Source organism: Zootoca vivipara, chromosome Z1 (genome assembly GCF_965207765.1).
Source record: "Zootoca vivipara chromosome Z1, rZooViv2.hap1.1, whole genome shotgun sequence".
Classification (NCBI taxonomy): Eukaryota; Metazoa; Chordata; class Lepidosauria; order Squamata; family Lacertidae; genus Zootoca; species Zootoca vivipara.
The window spans coordinates 46,751,397-46,773,155 of record NC_142583.1 but is presented as its reverse complement, the minus strand read 5'-3'; the positions used below and the strand labels follow the sequence as shown (position 1 = coordinate 46,773,155).

At 43.9% G+C, this 21,759-nt stretch overlaps 1 protein-coding gene across 1 annotated transcript in view; it reads right to left on the bottom strand.

Moving 5' to 3' along the window:
* TRPC3 (transient receptor potential cation channel subfamily C member 3) overlaps positions 1-21,024 on the bottom strand; it is a 56,877-nt gene extending 35,853 nt beyond the window's left edge. The window contains exons 1-2 of the mRNA XM_035113198.3: positions 20,542-21,024; positions 4,335-5,106 (exon numbers count right to left, since the gene is read on the bottom strand). Coding sequence (XP_034969089.3) covers positions 4,335-5,106; positions 20,542-20,798 — 1,029 coding nt within the window. The 5' untranslated portion in view covers positions 20,799-21,024. The remainder of the gene's footprint in view (positions 1-4,334; positions 5,107-20,541) is intronic.
* Between the last annotated feature and the right edge of the window lie 735 nt (positions 21,025-21,759).

Sequence of the window (21,759 nt, the reverse complement as noted above, 5' to 3'; positions counted from 1 at the left end):
TCAAAGTGGATTTTAAATATCAGGAGTGATACAAGTCATGAAAAAAAATCTCAGCGTGTTGGTATTGCTCCTTAATCACTCAAGATTTTTTCAGCATTATTCAAGTCCAACCAATCATGCCAAAGCATTTATAAAAGAATGCTTAAAAATCTTGACAAGAGATAATCTAATGAGCAAGAACTGCTGTTCTTTTAACAAATTAGAAGTTTTAAATTTTTGCAAAGTTGCAATATCCTTAATAGAATCAGCATTTCCTCACAGTTGCCAACAGTCCTAAGTTAAGAGCCCTGGAATTCATCTATGCCAGGCATGTGGGGATATGCAGCATGAGAAGGCAAAAACCTATTGCATTTGCTCTGCCTCAAGTGGTAAGTGATAAGCCTGATCCATTATAGAATGGAAAATCCTTCTCTGTCCCATTTTAGCCAAAGACTCTGTTGAAGAAAGCAACATCCTGGACAATCAGATAGACCAAGACAACCAATTAAAACCCGTGATTCTATGCTTTCTTGCTGTCTCTCGCTTTGCTTTCAGTAGGTATGCTCTGTTCAAAGCTTTTGGCATTCCGATAGCATTGAACAGGCATTTCTATCTCAAGTCCTGTAGGCAAGGTATTATCTCATATTTGATTCTCCTCTCAGCACAGGACAGGGTAAGCAGCAGACAATTTCATTCTCACTTCCATTCAGTTTCCCCTACTGAAGCCAAAATTAGTTCTATATTAGACCAATTGCATTGCTTCAGGCAACAGCATTTCGGAGCCATAGTTCTTCCTAATGTCATGGTTTCAGATTTATCCCTCATACTGGTCCACGCCACTTATCTCCAGCTGCCACCACCAGACTTTACATTGCAAAGCCTTTCCCCACTAGTTATGAGGCAACGAATGACTGTGCGCCTCAAGCAGCCACAACACAGTAGTCCCTTCTCTATCTTAACATTTGCAAATAATGCATATCCCAGATACATTGCACGAGAAAGTTTTGAGACCTTCTGATAAAAGCCGTCCAAAATCCTTAAGGATACATATTGCATGGCCAGGCTGACATTGTTTGTTGCAAATAAATGTATGTTTGTTGCAAATAAACATAAGAGGTGTTTGAAAACTTCCCAAAAAGTTATAAAGAAGACTGAGGTTTTGCGAATGGGCCCTTTAAATGAGATAGTGGTTGATGACTCATCCTTGTTGCTAATTAGATAGCTTTGTCAAGTTTGGATGCTGATAGGTATTGGTGTCCCATTCAAAAGACAAGGATTAAGTTCTGCTTTTTTTAAAAAAATCTTTATTTACTTACTAATTTTTTTATCCAGCCCTTCCTCCAAGGAGTTCAGGATTTCCCCGGCCTGCAACACAGTTCGTCAAGGCACACTAGTTAAATGGGTTGACAACAGGCAACCAATATTAGTGGTGGAACTGGGTTTTATAAATAAAGCAGTAAGATGCCTTGAGGGGCTGGGTTCTCGTAGTATAATGCAATCCATCAGTGTAATGGAGCAACAAAGACAAACAAACCCCACAAAAACCTACAAAGTAACATTAACACCAAAGCCTGAAAAGAAAGACCAATTTGCCCCATACGTATATACATTAGTGGCTTACAAAGTAGGCCTAGCATTAGGGGATGCAAATGATCCCATTCTAATGCTCCCATTCTTCATCCTTGAACAAGCACAACAAGCTCTTGAATCTGTGCCTTGAATCTGTTAAAGACAGATCTATTTCTTTCTTCTGGAATAGATGGGAGATTCCATCGCCAGCTTTACTTAGCCTTTAATTGATAGTAGAACTTCCAAAGGATTCCTATGCCTTCAAATGATATGCACTGGAGGGTGTGTGTGTGTGTGTGTGTGTGTGTGTGTGTGTGTGTGTGCATGTCAGGATTTTACTTTTTCTAACCTATCCCGTTGCTCGGTCCCAGCTCCTGCCCACCTAGCAGTTCGAAAGCACATCAAAGTGCAAGTAGATAAATAGGGACCGCTCCGCGGGGAAGGTAAACGGCGTTTCCATGCACTGCTCTGGTTCGCCAGAAGCAGCTTTGTCATGCTGGCCACATGACCTGGAAGCTGTCTGCGGACAAACGCTGGCTCCCTCAACCTATAGAGCCAGATGAGCGCCACAACCCCAGAGTCGGACATGACTCTACCTGATGGTCAGGGGCCCCTTTACCTTTAACCTATCTTGAAGACTCTTCCCAAACAAATTTACGTTAAAGAATACAGTCGTACCTTGGTTTTTGAACAGCTTAGTTCTTGAACATTTTGGCTCCCGAACGCCGCAAACTGGGAAGGGACTGTTCCAGTTTGTGAACTATTTTTGGAAGCTGACTGTCCGACGGGGCTTCCGCGGCTTCCAATTGGCTGCAAGAGCTTCCTGCAGCCAATCAGAAGCTGCGCTTTGGTTTCCAAACATTTCGGAAGTCGAATGGACTTCCGGAATGTATTCCGTTCGACTTCCAAGGTACGACTGTATGTCATTTAAAGACTATAACATGCAGTTACGGTCTTAAATTGCTACTGTATGAGCTGGAATCATTTGCTCTGTTGGTACATAGTAAAAGAACGGTATAAGAACAAACACAGGTCTGATGATATACCATTTCAAACAGGGTTAAAAGGCCTAATTCAATATAGTCAACCACTTTTTCAGTAAATGCTGCAATTTATGAGTGCAAGTCAAAGCTGACACATCAGTATTTGGGTGCTGCCACTGTTTGCTGGGGCCTATATCTCTCCCAAACAGTCTTTGCCAGAAACTTTTGTTCTATTAATAATATGATCTATGATCAGTTACAGTCAGTAAACTACAACTTTGATTAACTGCATGCTTCATGAGAAGCTGGGATAGTAGAGCCAAGCCTTGAAAGAGTTTATTATGGCCTGTAATAGCTGCACGTTCAACTTCCAGGATTATAGTCTTCCTTCAAACAATATTTTTGTAACTTCAATAAGTCAATTTTATCTGGATGCAGAAGATCTGGATCCAGAAAATAAACAGTAAGGAAGAAATGTCTTTCTGCACTACACAACAAGGAATAATCTTAGTGTTTCAGTACAATGTATAAAATAAAGATTCACAAATCTGCAATTTAATAAATTGCTGTGTTACAGGATGCATCGCAACAAGATGAGGTGATTTCCTTGGTATGAGGTTCTAACACAAAACTGTGTACAGTAAATGAACAGAACGATGAAGTAATTATGTATTTAACTATTCAAATCCGTATCTAATGCCATGCTTACAAAATATGCAACTTGCAAAAAAGGCTAAATCTAATTTTTCACCGCACTTCCATCTACAATGGAAGAACCAGTGAAGGAGCTGAAATGTGCTGTAGCAGATATTAAGTTGTACGTTATATCTGGCACTGCAGTGTTAAATACCCACATAACCATATACCATCACCGCCAGCCCATGCTGCCCACACACATTGATCTCTTTAAAACTCTCTCTGCTCGGAACAGGCTTGTAGATTAATGCGCCTTTCGCCTCCTCGCAATAATTTAGGGAAACGTTAATTAGAGAAGCGGAATCCAACAATGACCCAGAAGGACCCCATTAAAATGTTTGCTGCAGCTGGATAAAATTGCCATTTGTAGAACCAATTTTGTTTACAATCTGCATCCACTGTCTCAGTTTCTTTTTTCAGAAAGACCTGCTTCAGGATAGGGCTATCCTCTGTAACTGTATCAGGCATTTTAAGAACATGGGCATCATAGAGGGGCAGAGCAGAGTAATGCTTATCAGAGTCCAATTAATGAAAAATTTGGAAAAAGAGAGACTAGTGTCAGCATGCTATGACACCATTATGTGTGTAGATGATAATCAGATAGAAAGGAGGGACATCTGGATAGATTTTAACAGCTGGCTCTTGGCACGTGAATACATTTCTGGCAGATGAATGAGCGGTGTCCTTCTGAGAGGGAAATGACAAATGTGCATAGCTTTTATAACTTGTAAACAACATTCTAGAGGTGTGAATAGAAACAGGAATACTCATTTAGGACCTAGCACTTGATTTTTTCCCCTGGTAGCTCAGATGACATTATTTCAACGGAGTGCACTTTAATAAAAACAATTATGTTCTGTTACAGTGAACAAACCTGTTTTCATCTATTCCAAGGGGAGTATTGCATTTTTTTTTCTGATTACACCCGGCACTTATGAAGTATTTTCATTTAAAGCAAAATGGTGTTTTTAAAAAACATACCAGACATTGCAGCAGCTATATTAACAGGAACAGATAAAGTGAGGGGGAAATAAATGTGAAGTGTTTTAATCCACCGAAGCCAATGCAGCACGCAGAGAAGGCCCAGAAAAAAAGAAGAAGCCTTACCTTGAATTCTTTTTCAATATTAGCCAGTTTAGCAAGCTCATTACTGAGTTCTAGAGCAGTGAGAACCGGGTCTTCGCTAGACAGAGATAAGTAAGCAGGACTTGCCAATCCCTTGTATGCATTTATCCTTGACCTGGAATGGCTGAAAGAATCATGCTTTTGTTTCTCAGTACAATCGTTGCACTTGCAGAAATAATCATGAGGTCTCTCTATCCTTGCCCCTTTCATTAACAGCATGTGCACCACCTCATACTTCTGACAATGGGCTGCTAAAATGATGGGTGTGATGTCTGGGGAGAATCGGGTGCCATCTTCATCGTAAGAATAAAAGTCATCGTCCTGGAGTTCCTGCTCACAGGGGCTCAGCGTCAGCCGCTTGCTAGCTGCAAACCCAGGATGATTCAAGATTGCTTCCACAATCCGGACATACCCTTTGCTAATTGCAAGCAGCAGGGCATCTCCTATCCGTGCCAGATTCTCCTTCTTCAACAGAAGTTCTGTCACTTCCAAATGTTCATTCCCCACAGCGAGCTGCAAGGCATTTTGGCCCATATAGTCGACACAGTTGACATTCAAAGTTTTTGACTCTTCCAGCATTTTGCGTACCACAGGGATGTTCCCATACTCTGCCGCATCCAGAAAGCGCTCTTCCTCTGCCGTAAGACTTGTGCCCCTCTCATTGAACATAAAAGCTGGACCTCTGATTGCTTGCCGCCTTCCCTTTTCCCTCATCACAGTCATGCGTCTCAAAGAAGGGCTTCCATCAATGGTCCTAATGAGCAGAAACAATACATTTGGAATATTTTTTATAGCTGTCATTGTTTTGGAAGAACCTCTCGAGAAATCTACACTCTTGGGCTAGAGTGGCCCAAGTTAAATATGCATACAATAGGTGAACACAGGTCAATCACAAAAAAGAATCCACACTGCACATCTGGATTAATTGATAATGACCGCTCCCCACTTCAAACAGGGGGCACTTTTTGCGTGGCCGCGCACAGCCCCCTGATCCCACACGATTCCCGGCAATTCGGCCTGTTTCACCTCCCCAAGGTGGAATCTGGAGGTTCCCACCCAGCCTCAGACAGTAAACCAATCCCAGCTGGGAAGATGTTGCCAGGGGAGTCGACCAGGTAGGGTTGGGACCGTCCTGCACACACAATAGAACAGGCTTCCTCAACCTCAGCTGTCCAGATGTTTTTGGCCTACAACTCCCATGATCCCTAGCTAGCAGGACCAGTGGTCAGGAATGATGAGAATTGTAGTCTCAATAGAGGGCAATAGAGGGTGGAACTTACCTGGGAGTCGGTCTCCCCACATCTGAAAGTTTAATAAAGTTGTGGCCAATTTTAATCCCATAGCATGTTGTCATGAGTCATTATTCCACTCGGGGGTCGCCAGGGGTCAGGGGATCTCTGCCTGGCCAGGCAATAAGAATTTAACAACCACCTACAGAGCAACACCGTTGCAGCTCACTTAGAACAGCAGGCAGTCATAGCAATATCCCTTGCAGTCTTGAAGAGGCATAGCTTCTTATAGACCACCTTCCGCGTTTTCCATTTTCACAGACCCAAGCACAAGTTTCTGGACCACTGATCACTATCATCCCTGAGTGGTAGTCATGTTGGCTGGAGCCAATGGAGGTCGAGTCCAACTGCATCTGAAAAGCTACAACTCCCTCATACTTACAAGGCCGTGCAGAAAACTTCGAAACCACAGGCTTTCATTTCCTTCTTCCCTTGCATCCTAGTACCCACCTCACACGGGATGGAGAATAATAATAAATTCAGCAAATGAAACTCAGTTTTATAGGGCGAGAACATTCTTCTAAATGTACAGTACAGTGTTTTGTCAGCAGAGATAAATAGCCCAATAAATATATTGTGACAATGTCATATATTTGATGTGCCCGATATGTTTTCCCAAAATAAATTACTATTAGAAAGTAGCTTGTATTTCATTGACAAGACTCTTGCCTGGCATTTGAAAAAGCATTTTTCCCCCTGTGGTCCTGCATATCCAGAGTTTGGGAACATATATAATCAAATAAAACAAGGAACCAAGATGCACCATAATTCCTGCACAACCAAATTGGCTATTGAAGTTTGAGAATTTAATGCCGATGTTGTTTTAAAATCTACTTACTGTGTAATGGCGGTTGCTTGTGATAAATTTCCTGGCAGGAGATTGCATGGGGGGTAAATTTCCTGGCAGGAGATTGCATGGGGGTGATAAATGTTAGTTATTATTGAAGTATGTTTGAAATATATGCTTACTAGGAAAGTAATCCTGAGACCTTCAGGAATAATGCAATGTTTAAATAAAATAGCAATGATAATAATAATCAATGTTAATGAAAATATTGTTGCTGTAACAGTTCAAGAATTAGACACCAAAACTCACTATGCCAGAGTTAAGCACTTTTCAGTCCAATCAATTTCAAAGGGAGAACACTTGACAGTCCTCCCAAAATCAATGAAACAAAAATGTTATTAATTGTAGCAGACAGTAGGTTAATTATTCTATCCTGTTTGTCCTTATCAACTGAGAGCATGGAAAACTAGCACCTAACAACATGTGCAACAAACTCAAACTGTCATACATTCGTTAACTCAAAACCAACAGGTAAGGTAGAAAGCAGAGGTGCAACCACAGCCAGCGTGGCCAATGGTCAGGGATGATGGGAGTTGTAGTCCAAAGTATCTGGAGGACACCAGGCTGAGGAGAATGCTGGAGTGCAAACACTGGGTAGCAGGCAAACTCAGTTATTTTGCTCTGAAAATGACAGCCAGCATGTTTTACAATAATGGTATTTCAATCAATCTAAATTTTAAACACAATGGAAATCACAAAAGATGCAAGAGTGTTTGATTCACACAAAAATGTGATTAAAAAATTATCCTAGCATGTTTTGAGTATCATAAGGTCTTCAACCGGGGGGGGGGGGGAATCTAAAGTGCTCATTAACATTACAATATTACAAAACGCTTTCTAAAAACACCTGCCACTAACAGGCTGAGTAGCACACTCTTTGAGACAAAAAATTAAAAAAAAATTCCTTCCAGTAGCACCTTAGAGACCAACTAAGTTTGTCATTGGTATGAGCTTTCGTGTGCATCTGTAGAAGTGTGCATGCACACAAAAGCTCATACCTATGACAAACTTAGTTGGCCTCTAAGGTGCTACTGGAAGGAAATTTTTAAAATTATTTTTTGTTTCGACTACGTCAGACCAACATGGCTACCTACCTGTAACAAACACTCTTTGAGAGTTTGTGAATGGCTGCAGTCCTCTTTTTCCACCCACCTCTAACCTGACCCAGTTCTAAACTAACTGCAGTAATAAAAAAAAGTTAAAAACCAAATTTCCTCCTAATGATTTCCTGTCAGATGTTAATATCTATTATTAAAAACATTTGCTAGAAGGGCAATTATTAAAAAATAACTTGTAAAAATGGGGGTTTCTACAGAAGTGGTTCATGTTAGCATGAAAGGATGGAGTCCTGGCATGTTAGTGTGAGACCATGATGGGAATTTTTTCATCACTGGGTAGGTTCATATTCTTTTTCAGTACAGTGGTACCTCTGGTTATGAACAATCTGTTCTGGAGGTCTGTTCTTAACCTGGAACCATTCTTAACCTGATGTACTACTTTAGCTAATGGGGCCTCCCGCTGCTGCCACACCACCAGCGTGTGATTTCTGTTCTCATCCTGAGGTAAAGTTCTTAACCCGAGGTACTATTTCCGTCTGTAACCCGAAGTGCTTGTAACCTGAGGTGTTTGTAACCCAAGGTACCAATGTATTCCCATTCATGTGTTTCACAAAGAGACACACAAACAATTTATACAGTGGAACCTCGGGTTGCGGACATAATCCATGACGGAGGAACATCCTCAACCCACAGCGTTTGCATCCTGAAGCGCCACGTCTGTGCAAGTGCTGGCGCGATTTGGCGCTTCTACGCAATTTAGTGCTTCTGCGCATGCGCGAGCAGCAAGAACCCGGAAGTAACCCGTTCCGGAACTTCCGGGTTTCCCCACAGTCTGCAACCCGAAAACACATAACCTGAAGCGGCCGTAACATGAGGTATGCCTGTACTTCCCATTTATCGAGCCCAGTCTTTCTTCCCCTCCCCCCCCCAAACAAATACTGAACTGCTGGAAAAGTTGGAGGAAATTTTTTTAATCTTAGAATATGTTTATAATTTGAAACATTTTGTAAAGAACATCCACTATGACGCATTGCAGCAAACTGAGACAAAGTATACAATACTAGCAGCGCCAGCCCTGACATTAGACAGTGGACAAATGACACCTAAGGCAGCAGGTGCTAGGCAGTGGGGAGTAGCAACAAGTTGTTGGGATGAAAGAGCAGTGTAGGCCAAGAAGCCTGTCCTGAGCCCTCTAAAACAGCCTTAAAGGTAAAGGGACCCCTGACCATTAGGTCCAGTCGTGACCGACTCTGGGGTTGCGCGCTCATCTCGCATTATTGGCCGAGGGAGCCGGCGTATAGCTTCCAGGTCATGTGGCCAGCATGACAAAGCCGCTTCTGGCAAACCAGAGCAGCACATGGAAACGCCGTTTACCTTCCCGCTGTAGAGGTTCCTATTTATCTACTTGCATTCTGACGTGCTTTCGAACTGCTAGGTTGGCAGGAGCTGGGACCAAGCAATGGGAGCTCACCCCATCACAGGGATTCGAACCGCCGACCTTCTGATCAGCAAGCCCTAGGCTCAGTGGTTTAACCCACCGCACCACCTGGGTCCCTATAAAACAGCCTTAAGAGGGTGCTGTTCCATCATCAGTGCTGAAACAAGGTTTGAATGGCCTGCCTTGCAAACTTCTGAAGATGGGACTGGGGAGATGTGGCGCCACCTTATCCTTCACTCAAGGCAACAACATGACTCAGGTTGACCCTGAAGACTCGTATGAATAAGCAGCAATATTGCCTGAATGTAAAAATGCATACCATTAGCAGCCTTTTTTTTTTACCTAAATATTCGGTTTTAAATTTAAAGGCTATAGGGTGCTGTTTAACCCCCCCCCTCAAACTTTAATGGAAGTTTGGCGAGTTTGAAACCATTTGCTACTTACAAAGCTAAACCCAGCAAAACATACCAGAATATATAGCATGTATAATGGCAGCTGTAGTAGTTCTTGAATGTGCAAACTGAAAAGCTCTTAAGTTCTCTTCTGCCACCATCCAAATTCAGAATTGTGTCTTGAATTAATAGCCTTTGGCAAATGCATGCAACAGATGCTGAATTCGTTTGATACTCCAAAGAGGGACCTAGCAAATCAGGAGTTGATTATTCACCTTTTAGTTGCAGCTAGTGCGACAATAGCAAAGCTCTGGAATGGTTTTAAGTGCACTAATGTAGATGGTTGGTATTGTTAAGATTTGGCAAAGAGCCCTGTCGGAAAAGCTTTCGCATCAATGGCAAGTTATTAGGGGGCAAATAGAGAGAGATCCATTTGCAACCATATGGTTCCTTTTTATTGAATACACTTACATACAGGAGCACAGTAGAGCTGTTCCAGCACTACATACGTCAGTAGGGCTATTATGGGGAGCTCTAGGTAATGGAAACAGACTTTGTTCTTGGGCCCACTGGGGTCTCCAATTTCTGTTCAACGAAACAAAATGAATGTACTTTCTTTCTCTTTGATTACCTGTGCACATTGTTAAGATCTTGATAATACTATATCCACTTAAACTGAGGGTGATTTTTGGTTTTCCTCCAACCTGGTCTTCATTTTTCTCTGTGAGGTGGGTGAATAGTGCTGCTTGTTTGGGGTTGTACTGAGGGGGGCAGGAGTTCCTTCCTCTGTCTATTCACATTTTAGAAGGAAAAAAAACTTTCAATAAAGAACTATATTATTAAAAAGTTCATGCATACAACTGAGATGGGAACCGAAACGTAGAACCATTTGCCACACTTGCTGGCACCTGGCCCTTTAATTAGGCCCAGATACAAGCATGTAGGCACTAAGCAGGCAATGAGGAGACGACATCTGGACATTGCCTGGAGCAGGCATCCCCAAACTGCGGCCCTCCAGATGTTTTGGCCTACAACTCCCATGATCCCTAGCTAACAGGACCAGTGGGAATTGTAGTCCAAAACATCTGGAGGGCCGGAGTTTGGGGGTGCCTGGCCTGGAGATTCTACCCATGGGAGAAAGGTGGGAGTGCTCTCCATCAGCAGGTTGATGGCAGTGAAGGAGCTCATCTTCTGTGCCTTAGGCAGAAGGGAGGGGAGGCAGGAATGATATAAAAAGACAGAGAGAAGGTAGAAAAGCCCAATAGAAACACAGGGAGCAGGTTGGTCAAGTTGGAAGCCTGAATAAGGTGCACGGAGACTGGGGGGGGGTAGTTCTTGCTTCCCTGTTGGAAGGTCTTCTTCAGGCTGTTCCACTAAGCTCTATTGGGGATAACCTAAGAACAGAGTATGCTTTCTCTTGGGGAGGCATAATAACAGCCTGGATTTAACCCTCCTAAGGGCACTGAGGCACAAGGCCCTTGTTTTGGGGAAGAAACTTTCCTGAAACTCGGAAGCATCTCTGGAAGGAACTGACTGTCCCTGTTGTGTGGGACAAAGCATAACCTGAATGAAGTCCGATATAGAGCTGACCTGATGAGACTTGGTGCCATTGTTTTGACATTTTTGGAACATGCCCCCCTCCTTTTGACTGCTCCTTCCTCAGGGGTAGGGCACCCAAGGGAATACAGGAAAGAGCCCCTGTTCCTTTAAGGGCATTTACTGTTCTCTAAACTTGCTCTGGTGTCATATTCACACCCTAGTGATATAAACAAATGTACAGTGAAATCCTGTACATATCGCTTCAGATGTAAGTGCCATGGAGTTTAATCGGGTTTACTCTCAGGTAAGTGGGCAGAGTGTGGAAGCTGTAATTCTGGAAATGAGTTGATACAACTGTCATAATAAATCCACTTAGGGGGAAACTACGTTCCCAGTGCAGATGAAAGTGGCAGGGAAACCTTTTAAATAAATTAATAATATCCACATAATGTTGGCAATGGGAGCCTTACTGGGATTTGTGCCAGCTGAAAGCCTTCCTGCACTGAGAGATGTTTTCAGGAAACTTTCTGCAGCAATACTAGGGAAAAACTCCCAGAATAGCAATGCTCACTTACAGCCTCAGAATTTTTTTTCCTTTTAGGTATTTGCATGGATATCTGTACACATCAGAATCAGGAGGGCTTTTGTTGCAAGTTAATTAGTACTGGATTTCGTATTACCTTTAGCCACACTTGCTTTATTAGCACATGCTTCACACTGCGGAGCATATGAGCTTCAAATTACAATGCAATTCAAAAGGAAAGTACCTACTTTCTAACAAAAACGGGGCTGCTGGCTTCTGTGTACCCCACTGCAAAGTAGCTGTGAAATACCACATGACGGAAGTCTGCTTGTATATAGCTTACACTTGGGAAGAGTCAAGCAAGTTTCTTCTACAATAATTTATAGAGGGGCAGAATAAGAGCAAGGAACACTCCAAACCAGGAATGTGCACACGCCCACAAGTCCCTTGGTTTCTGGTGTCCTGTTGCTTAAGCACGTCCTGTTAGGTTGATTAATTGGGCTCTAGGAACAGCATAGAGCAGAGTTACATCTGCTGCTATGGCAGCTGGGTGGGACAGACTGCAGAAAAAGCATTCCAGTCAGCAACCTCCAACATGCAGAGGCCGAGGGTGGAATGAAAATGATGCTAGTGTTATTCATTCCATAGGGCTTTTAATGGCAGTCCTCCTCTACTCAAACCATCTTAGAGAATTGCATTATTGTCCATCTAGATAATTACGATTACTATTATATCATCAGTCCACAGCCTCAGTAAAAAAAAAAACCCCAGGATGACATTGTAGCATGTTCTGTGAACCACCCTGATTATTCTGTGAACCACCCCGAGGCTACCGGGTATAGGGCAGTATATAAATTAAATAACATAAAACATAACATAACCAGGGGTGGGAAACCTTTGGTCCTATGCATGTTGTTGGACTCCAACTTCCATCAGCACAGCAAATAATGAAGGATGATAGGAGCTGGAATCCAGCATCACTTGGAGGGGCACAGGTTCTTCATATCAGACATGTATCATGCTCTAGGATGTTCAAAGCACTACACACACACACTCTCTCTCTCTATCTATCTATCTCAGTAAGCTTTGCAGCAACTTTTCTAAAACTTGCCAGAATTGCTACCCTCAGTGTTATCATCATAACATTACAGATGGAGGACTAAAGTTGAGACAAGAGTGGCTTGGTGTGGTTTTAGACAAGTCTTACAGCCGAGTGATAATTTAATCTGGGCCATCCAAGTGACAGCCATCATTTTAGCCACTATGCTGCCCCAGATTGCCGAAGGTAAATGCTTAACTCTTGAACTGGGTTTTGCATGTTCCCTTCCTACTGCATAAGGACAGAAGAAATAGGTTGCAACTTGCAAGTCTTAGTATCTCTAAGAGAGGAAGCAATGTACAGCACAATGACCTAGCACCAACATCGCCCTGCAGGCACGCAGATCCCAGGAGAGAGCAACTGAACTAGTTGGCCTGATTCTATTTGGATCTGGTGGCTGGGAGCCTGAGCGCAGTGTAGATCCCACAGGGCTGTACTGTATAGGCATGAAGCCAGTGCATGGCAAGGAGATACACAACTGCACTGAACAATTGCAATGTGCCAAAGGGTCTCTTCTGCCAAGCATTGCCACAGTTGCTGTTCCCAGAGACAGAGGAACTATGTTAGAAGATGCCTGACCCACCTACTGCGTAAGAGTATTTAACTGGGAATTGCAAAAATTAAACAGGCAGCCTCTTACACATTAAACTGTGTGTCCTACCACAGAGCACTGGGCCTTCCTCTTCACTACCTTCCTACTTATTTCTAGCCCAGTTTCTTTCCTCCCCCCCCCCCCATATGTAATGTGAAAGCCACTCTCATTCATACAAACATACACACTGATACACATTTAGGGCGGGATACAAATTCAATTAATAAAAACAATTCCTATGCACACATTTTCCTTTCCTGCTAACTGGTTTTCCCTTCCTCCACAGAACCCATGCTGCTCATGCTGAGCCGGTCTGAACTCTAGGTTCCGTAGCGGTGCCACTGTCCAAGGTATTTGTGGCTTCAGTTGTTGTTGTTACAGAGAACCAGCCATAACCATATGAAGCCAAATACAGAGAAGATGGACCACAGCTCTGTTGTATAGCACATGTACTACACACAGAAGGTCCCAGGCTCAACCCTTCACATTCCCAGCTAACATGATCAGGTGTTTGTGACCCAAAGAGCCACTGCCAGAGTGGACAACACTGGGCTGGATGAACAAACGATGCTAAGTGGTATAAGGCACCTTCTTATGCTGTACCAATGTGGTACAAAGACCAATGCGAAGAGCTGCCATACCAGGTTTCAGAGACCAATTTAAAGATCTGTGCATGTATGAATGAGGCTAGGCTTTTATTTAAATAGTAATTTTAATTTTCTATTACCCAAACTCACTGGGAGCTGCATGAACTACATGCAGGGGATTTACTTCCAAACAAACAAACAAAATGCTTAAGATTGGGCTCCATATTTCGTGTGGATTCCACTGCACAGCAATTATGACGGAGCGTGGGGTGGAATCAGAACTGCTTGTATGAATCAATTTTAAGTTATAATTGGGGAGATTCAAACAGCTTTCCTCCTTGACTTAAGGAGGTGCACAGTGAAGTCCACCCTAAAAAAAACAAACCCAAAAAACCCCACCTAATTTTATATTCTGGGTTTGTCGCCAGCCTCAGTTTAATTAATTGCCTCTTTAGAAACACTGTATTTTATAACTCAAAACAAAGATCTCGTAACAGAAGCTTTTCATAAAGTGTACACTGAAACAGAGTTATCCCCGAAGACTAAAATACTGAAAAGTGAAAGCTGGCTATGTCCCACCATAAACAGAGAAGATAATGTATGTATGGCAAAAATGTATTCTAACTCAAGGCATTTTATTTCTTTTTAAAAAACCATTGGGAAGAAATGTATTATTGCTCCACAAACAGGAAATGAAAATGAATTGCTGGCATACATTTAATCATAATCTTTATCTCCCCTGGGTATGAGATGGCAGGGCACAGGAAGTGGTTGGAGTGGGTGTTTGAGAGAATAAGCCATTATGGGAACGGAACAAGAGCAAACAACAGTTGGAATCAGGGAGGGGGATATAAATGGGAATGTGGTTAGTAGGAAACCTTGCACTGCTCCTCTTATGCTGATAGATGAGGAGTAAAAAATTAATACGCTTCTTTCTTTACTTCCATTTCCCCTCTTTTGCAATCTCATGTCTTATTTCACTTATGGTATCTCCATACATTAATTGTTGGAGAACTAGAAATGCTATGGTAGGCCGTCCAAACTTTCTCCCTGTAATGCTACGGGGATAGTCTGGAAAATCTATCATAACATAATACACTTACATCTGCAATAAAATAAAATAGTACAAGGGCAAAAACAACAACCCGAACACCAAGTACATTTCATGGCTTACTGCTGTGCGCATTCTAACAGCGCTAGCAGACATTAGTGTTGCTCTAAACAGTGTTAGAAAATCATTTTCTGTGACTGGCACGCATCCAGTTGCCACCACGTGGAGATTTCTGGGTGCCAGGTTGGCAACTAACATCTCCATCTGGCTGGCCCCACCAGCTTTCTTAAGCAGGTAAGCAAAATGGCTTATTTATTGCATTTATGTCCACTTTTTCATAAAGGGTACATGGTTCACCCCTCTCCTCAGTTAATCCCTACAACAACCCTGTGAGGTAGGTTAGGAGGCTGTGACTGGCCCAAGGTTACCAGTGAGCTTCATGTCTGAGTGGGGTTTAAACCACAACCCTGAGGTGAAGAGTCTCATGCTCTACCAACTGAGCTATCCCAGATCATGGACATTGGTCTGACTTCCCAAGTTCTATGATACCACAAACATAGTGCTTCACAGAAGCACTGCTAGAATGTTCTGGCAAAGGACTCCCCCTAAACAGAACATAGAAAGGCCTTTATATTGTGAGTCCCTTGGGGATACTTTGTACAAGATAGGCCAGAAGTCTAAATACAATGAATATTGAAAGCCATCCTTCCCTGTTTGTACATTTAGTAAAGACCATACATAGACTACCACTTAAAAATAAGCTCCAGACAATAGCAAAAACTTCCAAATTAGAATCTTCTTTTAAGTGTCCCCCATCTCTTTTTCTTTTCCCATTGTGACATTCTTCACTTTGACAAATTTGTTTGGCCATGTGAAAATACAAAAAAAAGGTTGGAGGAAAGGTAATTTATTTTTTTTACTGGCAGCAGAACAGAACCGCTGCAAGACCTGAGCTGACACAGGAAGTGGAGCTTCTCAGCAGCTATTCTAGTGGTCTGAGAAAAACACCCCTGACTCATCTGGGTCTATTAAACAAATGCTTTCAATGTCAATTAAATGTATGCAGCAGGATATTAAAGCATGCTAGACTGAGCCGCTGTCTCACATTTCCATAAACTCTTCTCGCTTGGACATTTAAAATGTTCCTTTTTATTAGGATTTTATAGCTATTTAATGCAAATATTAATAAAAGCTTTCTTGAGAATGCATGAAATCAGAGAAAGAAAGAAATGTTTTAGGTTTTGTAAAAAAGGTCAGTGATTGTTAAGCTTCTGTACCCAACAGAAACTGCCCAGAATGTTCCCAATTCTATGACCGACTTCTGGAAAAAACAGTGTGTGTTTTTTAAAGGCAGGAAAGTAGCTCAGCAGCAACTTTGCAGGGATTGCTATGGCTTTGTGAGACTACAAAGGACATACACCAGGGGGTGCTGAAGAAAATTTCTTCCAATAGGAACATAGGAACCAACTTGTTGGTCCATATAGCTTTGTATTGGCTGCTGTGACTTGCACCAGCTTTTCAGGGATTCAAGGAGGAGGTTTCTCCCAGCCCTATTTGGAGATGCTGGCGAATGAGACACATACTTTCTGCATGCCAAGCAGCTGTTCTACCACTGAGCTATGTCCTTCCCCAAGTTCCATGGGGGTTGGTGGGCTATGGGGTTTAAGAATTTATGCATAGCCATTTCTAAATTCTGCCTTTTGTCTTCTGGTCAGAATATCAAGACAAACTGAAAAAGGAAAAGGGCTACCATAAACATACTGCAGTGCACATTTAGGAAGTCAATGGATTTACTTCTGGGTAGGCATGAATAGGACTTCAATTGTAACAATTTCCAGCAGGGTTATCAACAACTGTTTTGTTAATTTCCTCTGTTGCAGCAAGACAGCAGAGAGTCTTGTAGCACCTAAAAACTAACAAAGTTACAGTTAGCTTCATCAGGTGTATGCAACGTTATCCTGATATATATGAGGGTCAGGGGGACAGAAAGCAATTAGGTCTGTGAGGTCAGAAGGAAATGACTTGCAGAAAATACAGGCGTTAATAATTATACTATCGGCCTATGTTAAGTTTATTTCCATATGTACTGTCTGCATTTCACTCTTCCTCTGAACACACTGTTTACAATCCTGCCTCTTCCATATATATCTAGAAATCAGGATAACACTTCATACATCAAGCTTAACATGAGTCAACAGTGAAGTACAGCAGCAAAAAAAGGCTAACGCTATTCTAGGCTGCATCAACAGAAGTATAGTGTCCAGATCAAGGGAAGTAATAGTCCAGCTCTCTTCCGTCTTGGTCAGACCACACCTGGAATACTGTGTCAAGTTCTGGGTGCCACAATTTAAGAAGGATACTAACAAGCTGGAACGTGTGCAGAGGAGGGCGACCAAAATCAAGGTCTGGAGGTCAAGCCTCATGAGGAATGGTTGATGGAGTTGGGTATGTTTAGCTTGGATAAAAGGAAACAGAGATGATAGCCGTATTCAAATATCTAATGGGATATCACATGGAAGATGGAGCAAGCTTGTTTTCTCCTAATGGATTCAAGTTACAAGAAAGGAGATTCCAACTAAACATCAGGAAGAACCTTCTGAGAGTAAGAGCTGGTCTCTCCTTCTTTGGAGGTTTTTAAGCAAAAGTTGGACTGCTTCCAAAAGCCCCCCAGGGAGGGCTCTGCAGATGATGCCTTAAGGGCCAGAGACTGGTGGTGGGACACTGAGAAGCAGTCATCAGTCAACTTGTCATGGATGCTTTAGCTGAGATTCCTCCATTTCAGGGGGTTGGACTAGATGATCCTCTGGGGCCTTCCAACTCTACAATTCTATGATAAAGTGGACTGTAGCCAACTAAAGCTTATGCCACAATGAATTAGTTAGTTGTTGGTTGTTAAGATGCCACAAGACTCTTGGTAGTCTGTGAGTCGGAAAGGAAACATGCTTCTATCAGTGGCTAGTTCCAGAAGCTCACCTGCCTAGAATCCACTTTCTCTGGTTTGAAATAAAATCCAAGGCCTGTGGGAACCAGTTGTGGTTGCACGGTAGTGTGGGGAAAGGCACTGTGTCCTTTTTCAATTATTGAGGAACTCTCAATTGTTATTTCACATCTTCCAGGCTTCAGTGAGCCCTGGCTCAAATTAAGCTTGGCACCTGTGCTTACTGCATGCCAACCATCTCTGACCTCAATATTTTTCCAGCTTCACATTAGCTCTGGTGAAACAGAAATCCATTTTTCATTCCACCAAGAGACATTTTCTAACCTCACATGTCAACTCTCAAGCACTAACAGAAATGATCCCATTTAGAATTATTCCAGCATCTTTTCTGCCTGAGCCATTTTCTCAGCTGTATCCTTCACTTTCCAGTCCCTGACATCTATATTCCATGGGTGTGCATCCAGACCTGCAATTTTTCACTATGCGACATTAAGAGACAGGAAATCACACAAGAAGGTGAACTAGTCTGTACTAACCACTGCACTCCGTAAATCTTGGCTCCTGTTTAGAGCTCCATTTCTCAGTTGTCCTACTCATTGTTCATCACAGAGTTCGTTGTTCGTTCCTTTGGCTGGTCCAGCAATATTTGCAGATACATTTGTACATTATGTGAGTTCTCAAGCAGGGCATAAGAAACAGAGGCCGGCGTAAGCCATTTTGCTGCCTGGGACAAAGGTCAAGATGGTGCCCTTGTCCATTATTTAAAAATATTTATATGTTGCTTTCCAGGCAAAGTGTGCCTAAAGCAGCTTAAAACAATAACAACTATAAATATAAATATCAATATTGTTAAAATAAAAACTAATGTAAGATAAAGCATTCCTTGTTCAGAAGCCAACTGGACTGGCAATTACATCTTATATTAACACAGGCAATGGGACAGCATCTTCCACCACACCCAACGGCAGCAGGCTAGTGGCAGGTGCAGGCCAAACTGCACGGCACACACAGCTTCATCCTCCCCACAGCCCTAAGCATCTGCCAGCTGAGGCAGCCGTCTCACTCTGCCTAATGGTACAGAGTTCCTGAAGACCACCTGCCCAGAATCCTGTTAGATACCCTCAGTACATACAGGGAGTGTGCTCCCCCCATGTGAATGCCTGGGGAATCCAGAATGACTAGCAAAAACCATGGGCAAGGGGCAATGACCATGGTCCTAAATTAGTCACCATAGTTACAACCACCCTTGCAAACCAAGCACCCACTTCATTTCACTATTATTTTTTTACAACTTTATAACCCACCCTTTTAGAAAGTTCTTTGACTGGTTGGGGACAGCTTATCTGAAAGTGCCCCAGATCTTGAGAATCTTCCTTCTTCTTGGCAATTGTCCCTCCCTTTCTCCTTCAAAAAGGGCACCTCCCCATTGCTGTACGGTGAATTTGAACCCATGCAAGGAGCAGCTTTTGCTCATTTCACCTTCTAAATTCTTTCAGAAGAAACTAGGCACAGAGACTTCCATGGTCTCTCTCAAGTTTCTCCTCCCACACACGTGTTCCAACTTCCCCCTTAGCAAATTGCAGCAAATGGGGGGGGGTAGGAATAAGATGAATTAGCATAAAGAATGGTCCTACTAGACCAACCAGATGTTCATGGGAGACCTGCAAGCAGGACCTGAGAACTGCACTCTCTCCTCCTGTGGTTTCCAGCTACTGCTATTCAGAAGCATACTATCTCTGAACAAGGAGGCAGCTGTATAGCCACCACTGCAAGTTGTGAAGGACAGAATTATCCTCCACGAATTTCTCTTTCAAAGCCATCCGTGTTGGTGGCTGCCTCTGCCTCTCGTATGAGCGAATTCTTGACCAAGTTAGTTTTTGCTCTGGGTGATACCTTTAAAATGGAGTCAGCAATTCTGTAAAGAAAAAAAGTGCATATTGACAGAAAATGCAGAAAGATTCATTTTCGGGGACAAAAGTGGGCTGGAACCAGAGTGCTGCAGGTACAGACACACTCAGTCCAACTCCCAATGCAAACTGCAAGAGCAATCAGCGGAGTGGGTGAGGAGGACTACACTCCAGAATGCACAGAACACAGAATCCCAAACAATAGTAGTAACTAACAACTATGGCAGGCAGGAATTCCTGCACCCACCCACACCTAATGTCTATCCTTTCTTGTTGAATAAAACAGTTCACTTTCCAACTCAGACAGGTATTTATTGTGGCATTGCATTTTGCAGCATGTGTATGCAAATAATTGGTGCCAAAATGCCAGCCCATATCCTCACCCCCATTTAATGTGGATTTACCCTTTCTAGAGAAATTCAATTATTATTACTATTTTTTTTTAAAAAAAAAACACCTGTCGTCAAATTCAATGACTTCATTGCGATAACCCATTTACAACATGGAGCCCTCATGTGAAAACACCCTGTCCAGTCTTATGACGAGACAACTCTTGGTAGCGTTATTTTCTCTCTCCGCTGCTAGCCTTTTAAGCTTTTCGACCTGGAGCCCAACCAAGTGCGATCCCCTTTAACCAGATCCTCCCTGGACGACAGGCAACAGTTCCTGGTCCTGTTGCCTTGCCACCGTCTCCTCGGGAGTAGGAGGAAGAGCCCCCCTCTCTCATAAACCCAGGAAAGCTGATCCGGGTCGCTTTGTCGCCCAGGATCCAGAGGAAGAGAAATCCCAATACTTTGATCCCCAACCCTCCCACGGGGATGAACCGCGGATCCCTTCCTGCCCAAAGCTGGGGGCGCTCCCCGCCCCCCAATCCCTCGTTGACCTAACCCACGGGGAGGTTGTCTCGGGGTGGGGGGCGCCGGACTTACATGCTGCCCAGCATTGGCGAGGGCGGGTAGCAGCCGTAGGTTTCCCGGTGGGTTTTCACCGCCTTCTGCAGCTGCTGCTGCTGTTGGAGGGGCTCCAGCCCCCCATTGACTCCCCTCCAGCCCCGGCTGGAGGGCTGCTGCTCTGCTTCGGGCGCCCCCTCGTCCTCCCAGTCGTCGCCTCCTTGCTGCTGCTGCTGCTGAAGGGGGAAGGTCACTCGGCTGCCCTGCTCCTTGGTCCTCTTGCCCTTGCTGGACATGCTGGCGTGGACCCGCGGCCGCCGCGATGCTGCTCTGCAGGCGGCGCCCGCCCTTTCGGGAGCTACTGGCTGGTGCCGGGCAAAGGAAGAGGGCGGGCGGCAGGCAAGCGCTGGCCAGCCAGGGAACACCCGGGCAGCTCGAAGGGGCGGCGGAGCTCTTCGCCAATCAAGGCGAGAGGCTCCCTCCCGCCTTCCCTCGCCAAGCGGCTGCCCTGAATGATGCTGCTGCTGCTGCTGCTAGTCCGAGAGGCAAGCGCAACGCGAGCATCTGAGCGTGGACCGAGGGAAGGGAAGGCACTCCAAGCGGCGGAAGCCGGCCGGCGCTCTGCCTCCTCTCTCCTTTTCATTATCTCGTGCTAGGACAGGCTCATTACTCAGGCAGGCAGGGAGGGACGGAGAGAGGGAGGGAGCCAAGTCAGCAAGCATCTGAGAGCATCAGTCCTTTAGCAAGCAGAGGGAGGAGGGAAGGGGGGGGAGGAGAAGAAGTGTAGCCACTTTGTTGACAGGCCAAAAAAAGGGGGGGGGAGCACATCTCTCGCCTCCGCGCACAAGCCCCCAGTTGATGCTGGGGCGTTTGAGATCCACAGGGCGCTGCTCTAAGAGATGCAACTGCAGGTGCATCTTGGCTGCTCTGTGCTCTGGGTTAAGTGCTCTCCTCCAAGTGGAGCAAAACTCACTCCGAGGCTTTAATGAATGCTAATGGGAACAGATCACCCGCCTGCTTATCGAGGATGCCAACTTCCAAATACGCCGTCATCTGCCAACGACAAGGTCCTTCTGCACTCTGCTCCAGACAAAACAGGGCAGCCCCTCCCTACGCAGAAGAGTAAGTGGGCAGAAATCGGACCTCAGAAATGGCAGTATTATTATTATTATTAATAATAATAGTGGGAGGTCATTTTAATCTCCCCAAAGCAGTGCGCTACTACTGATCGTATATGGCCATACTTAACAAAGGAAC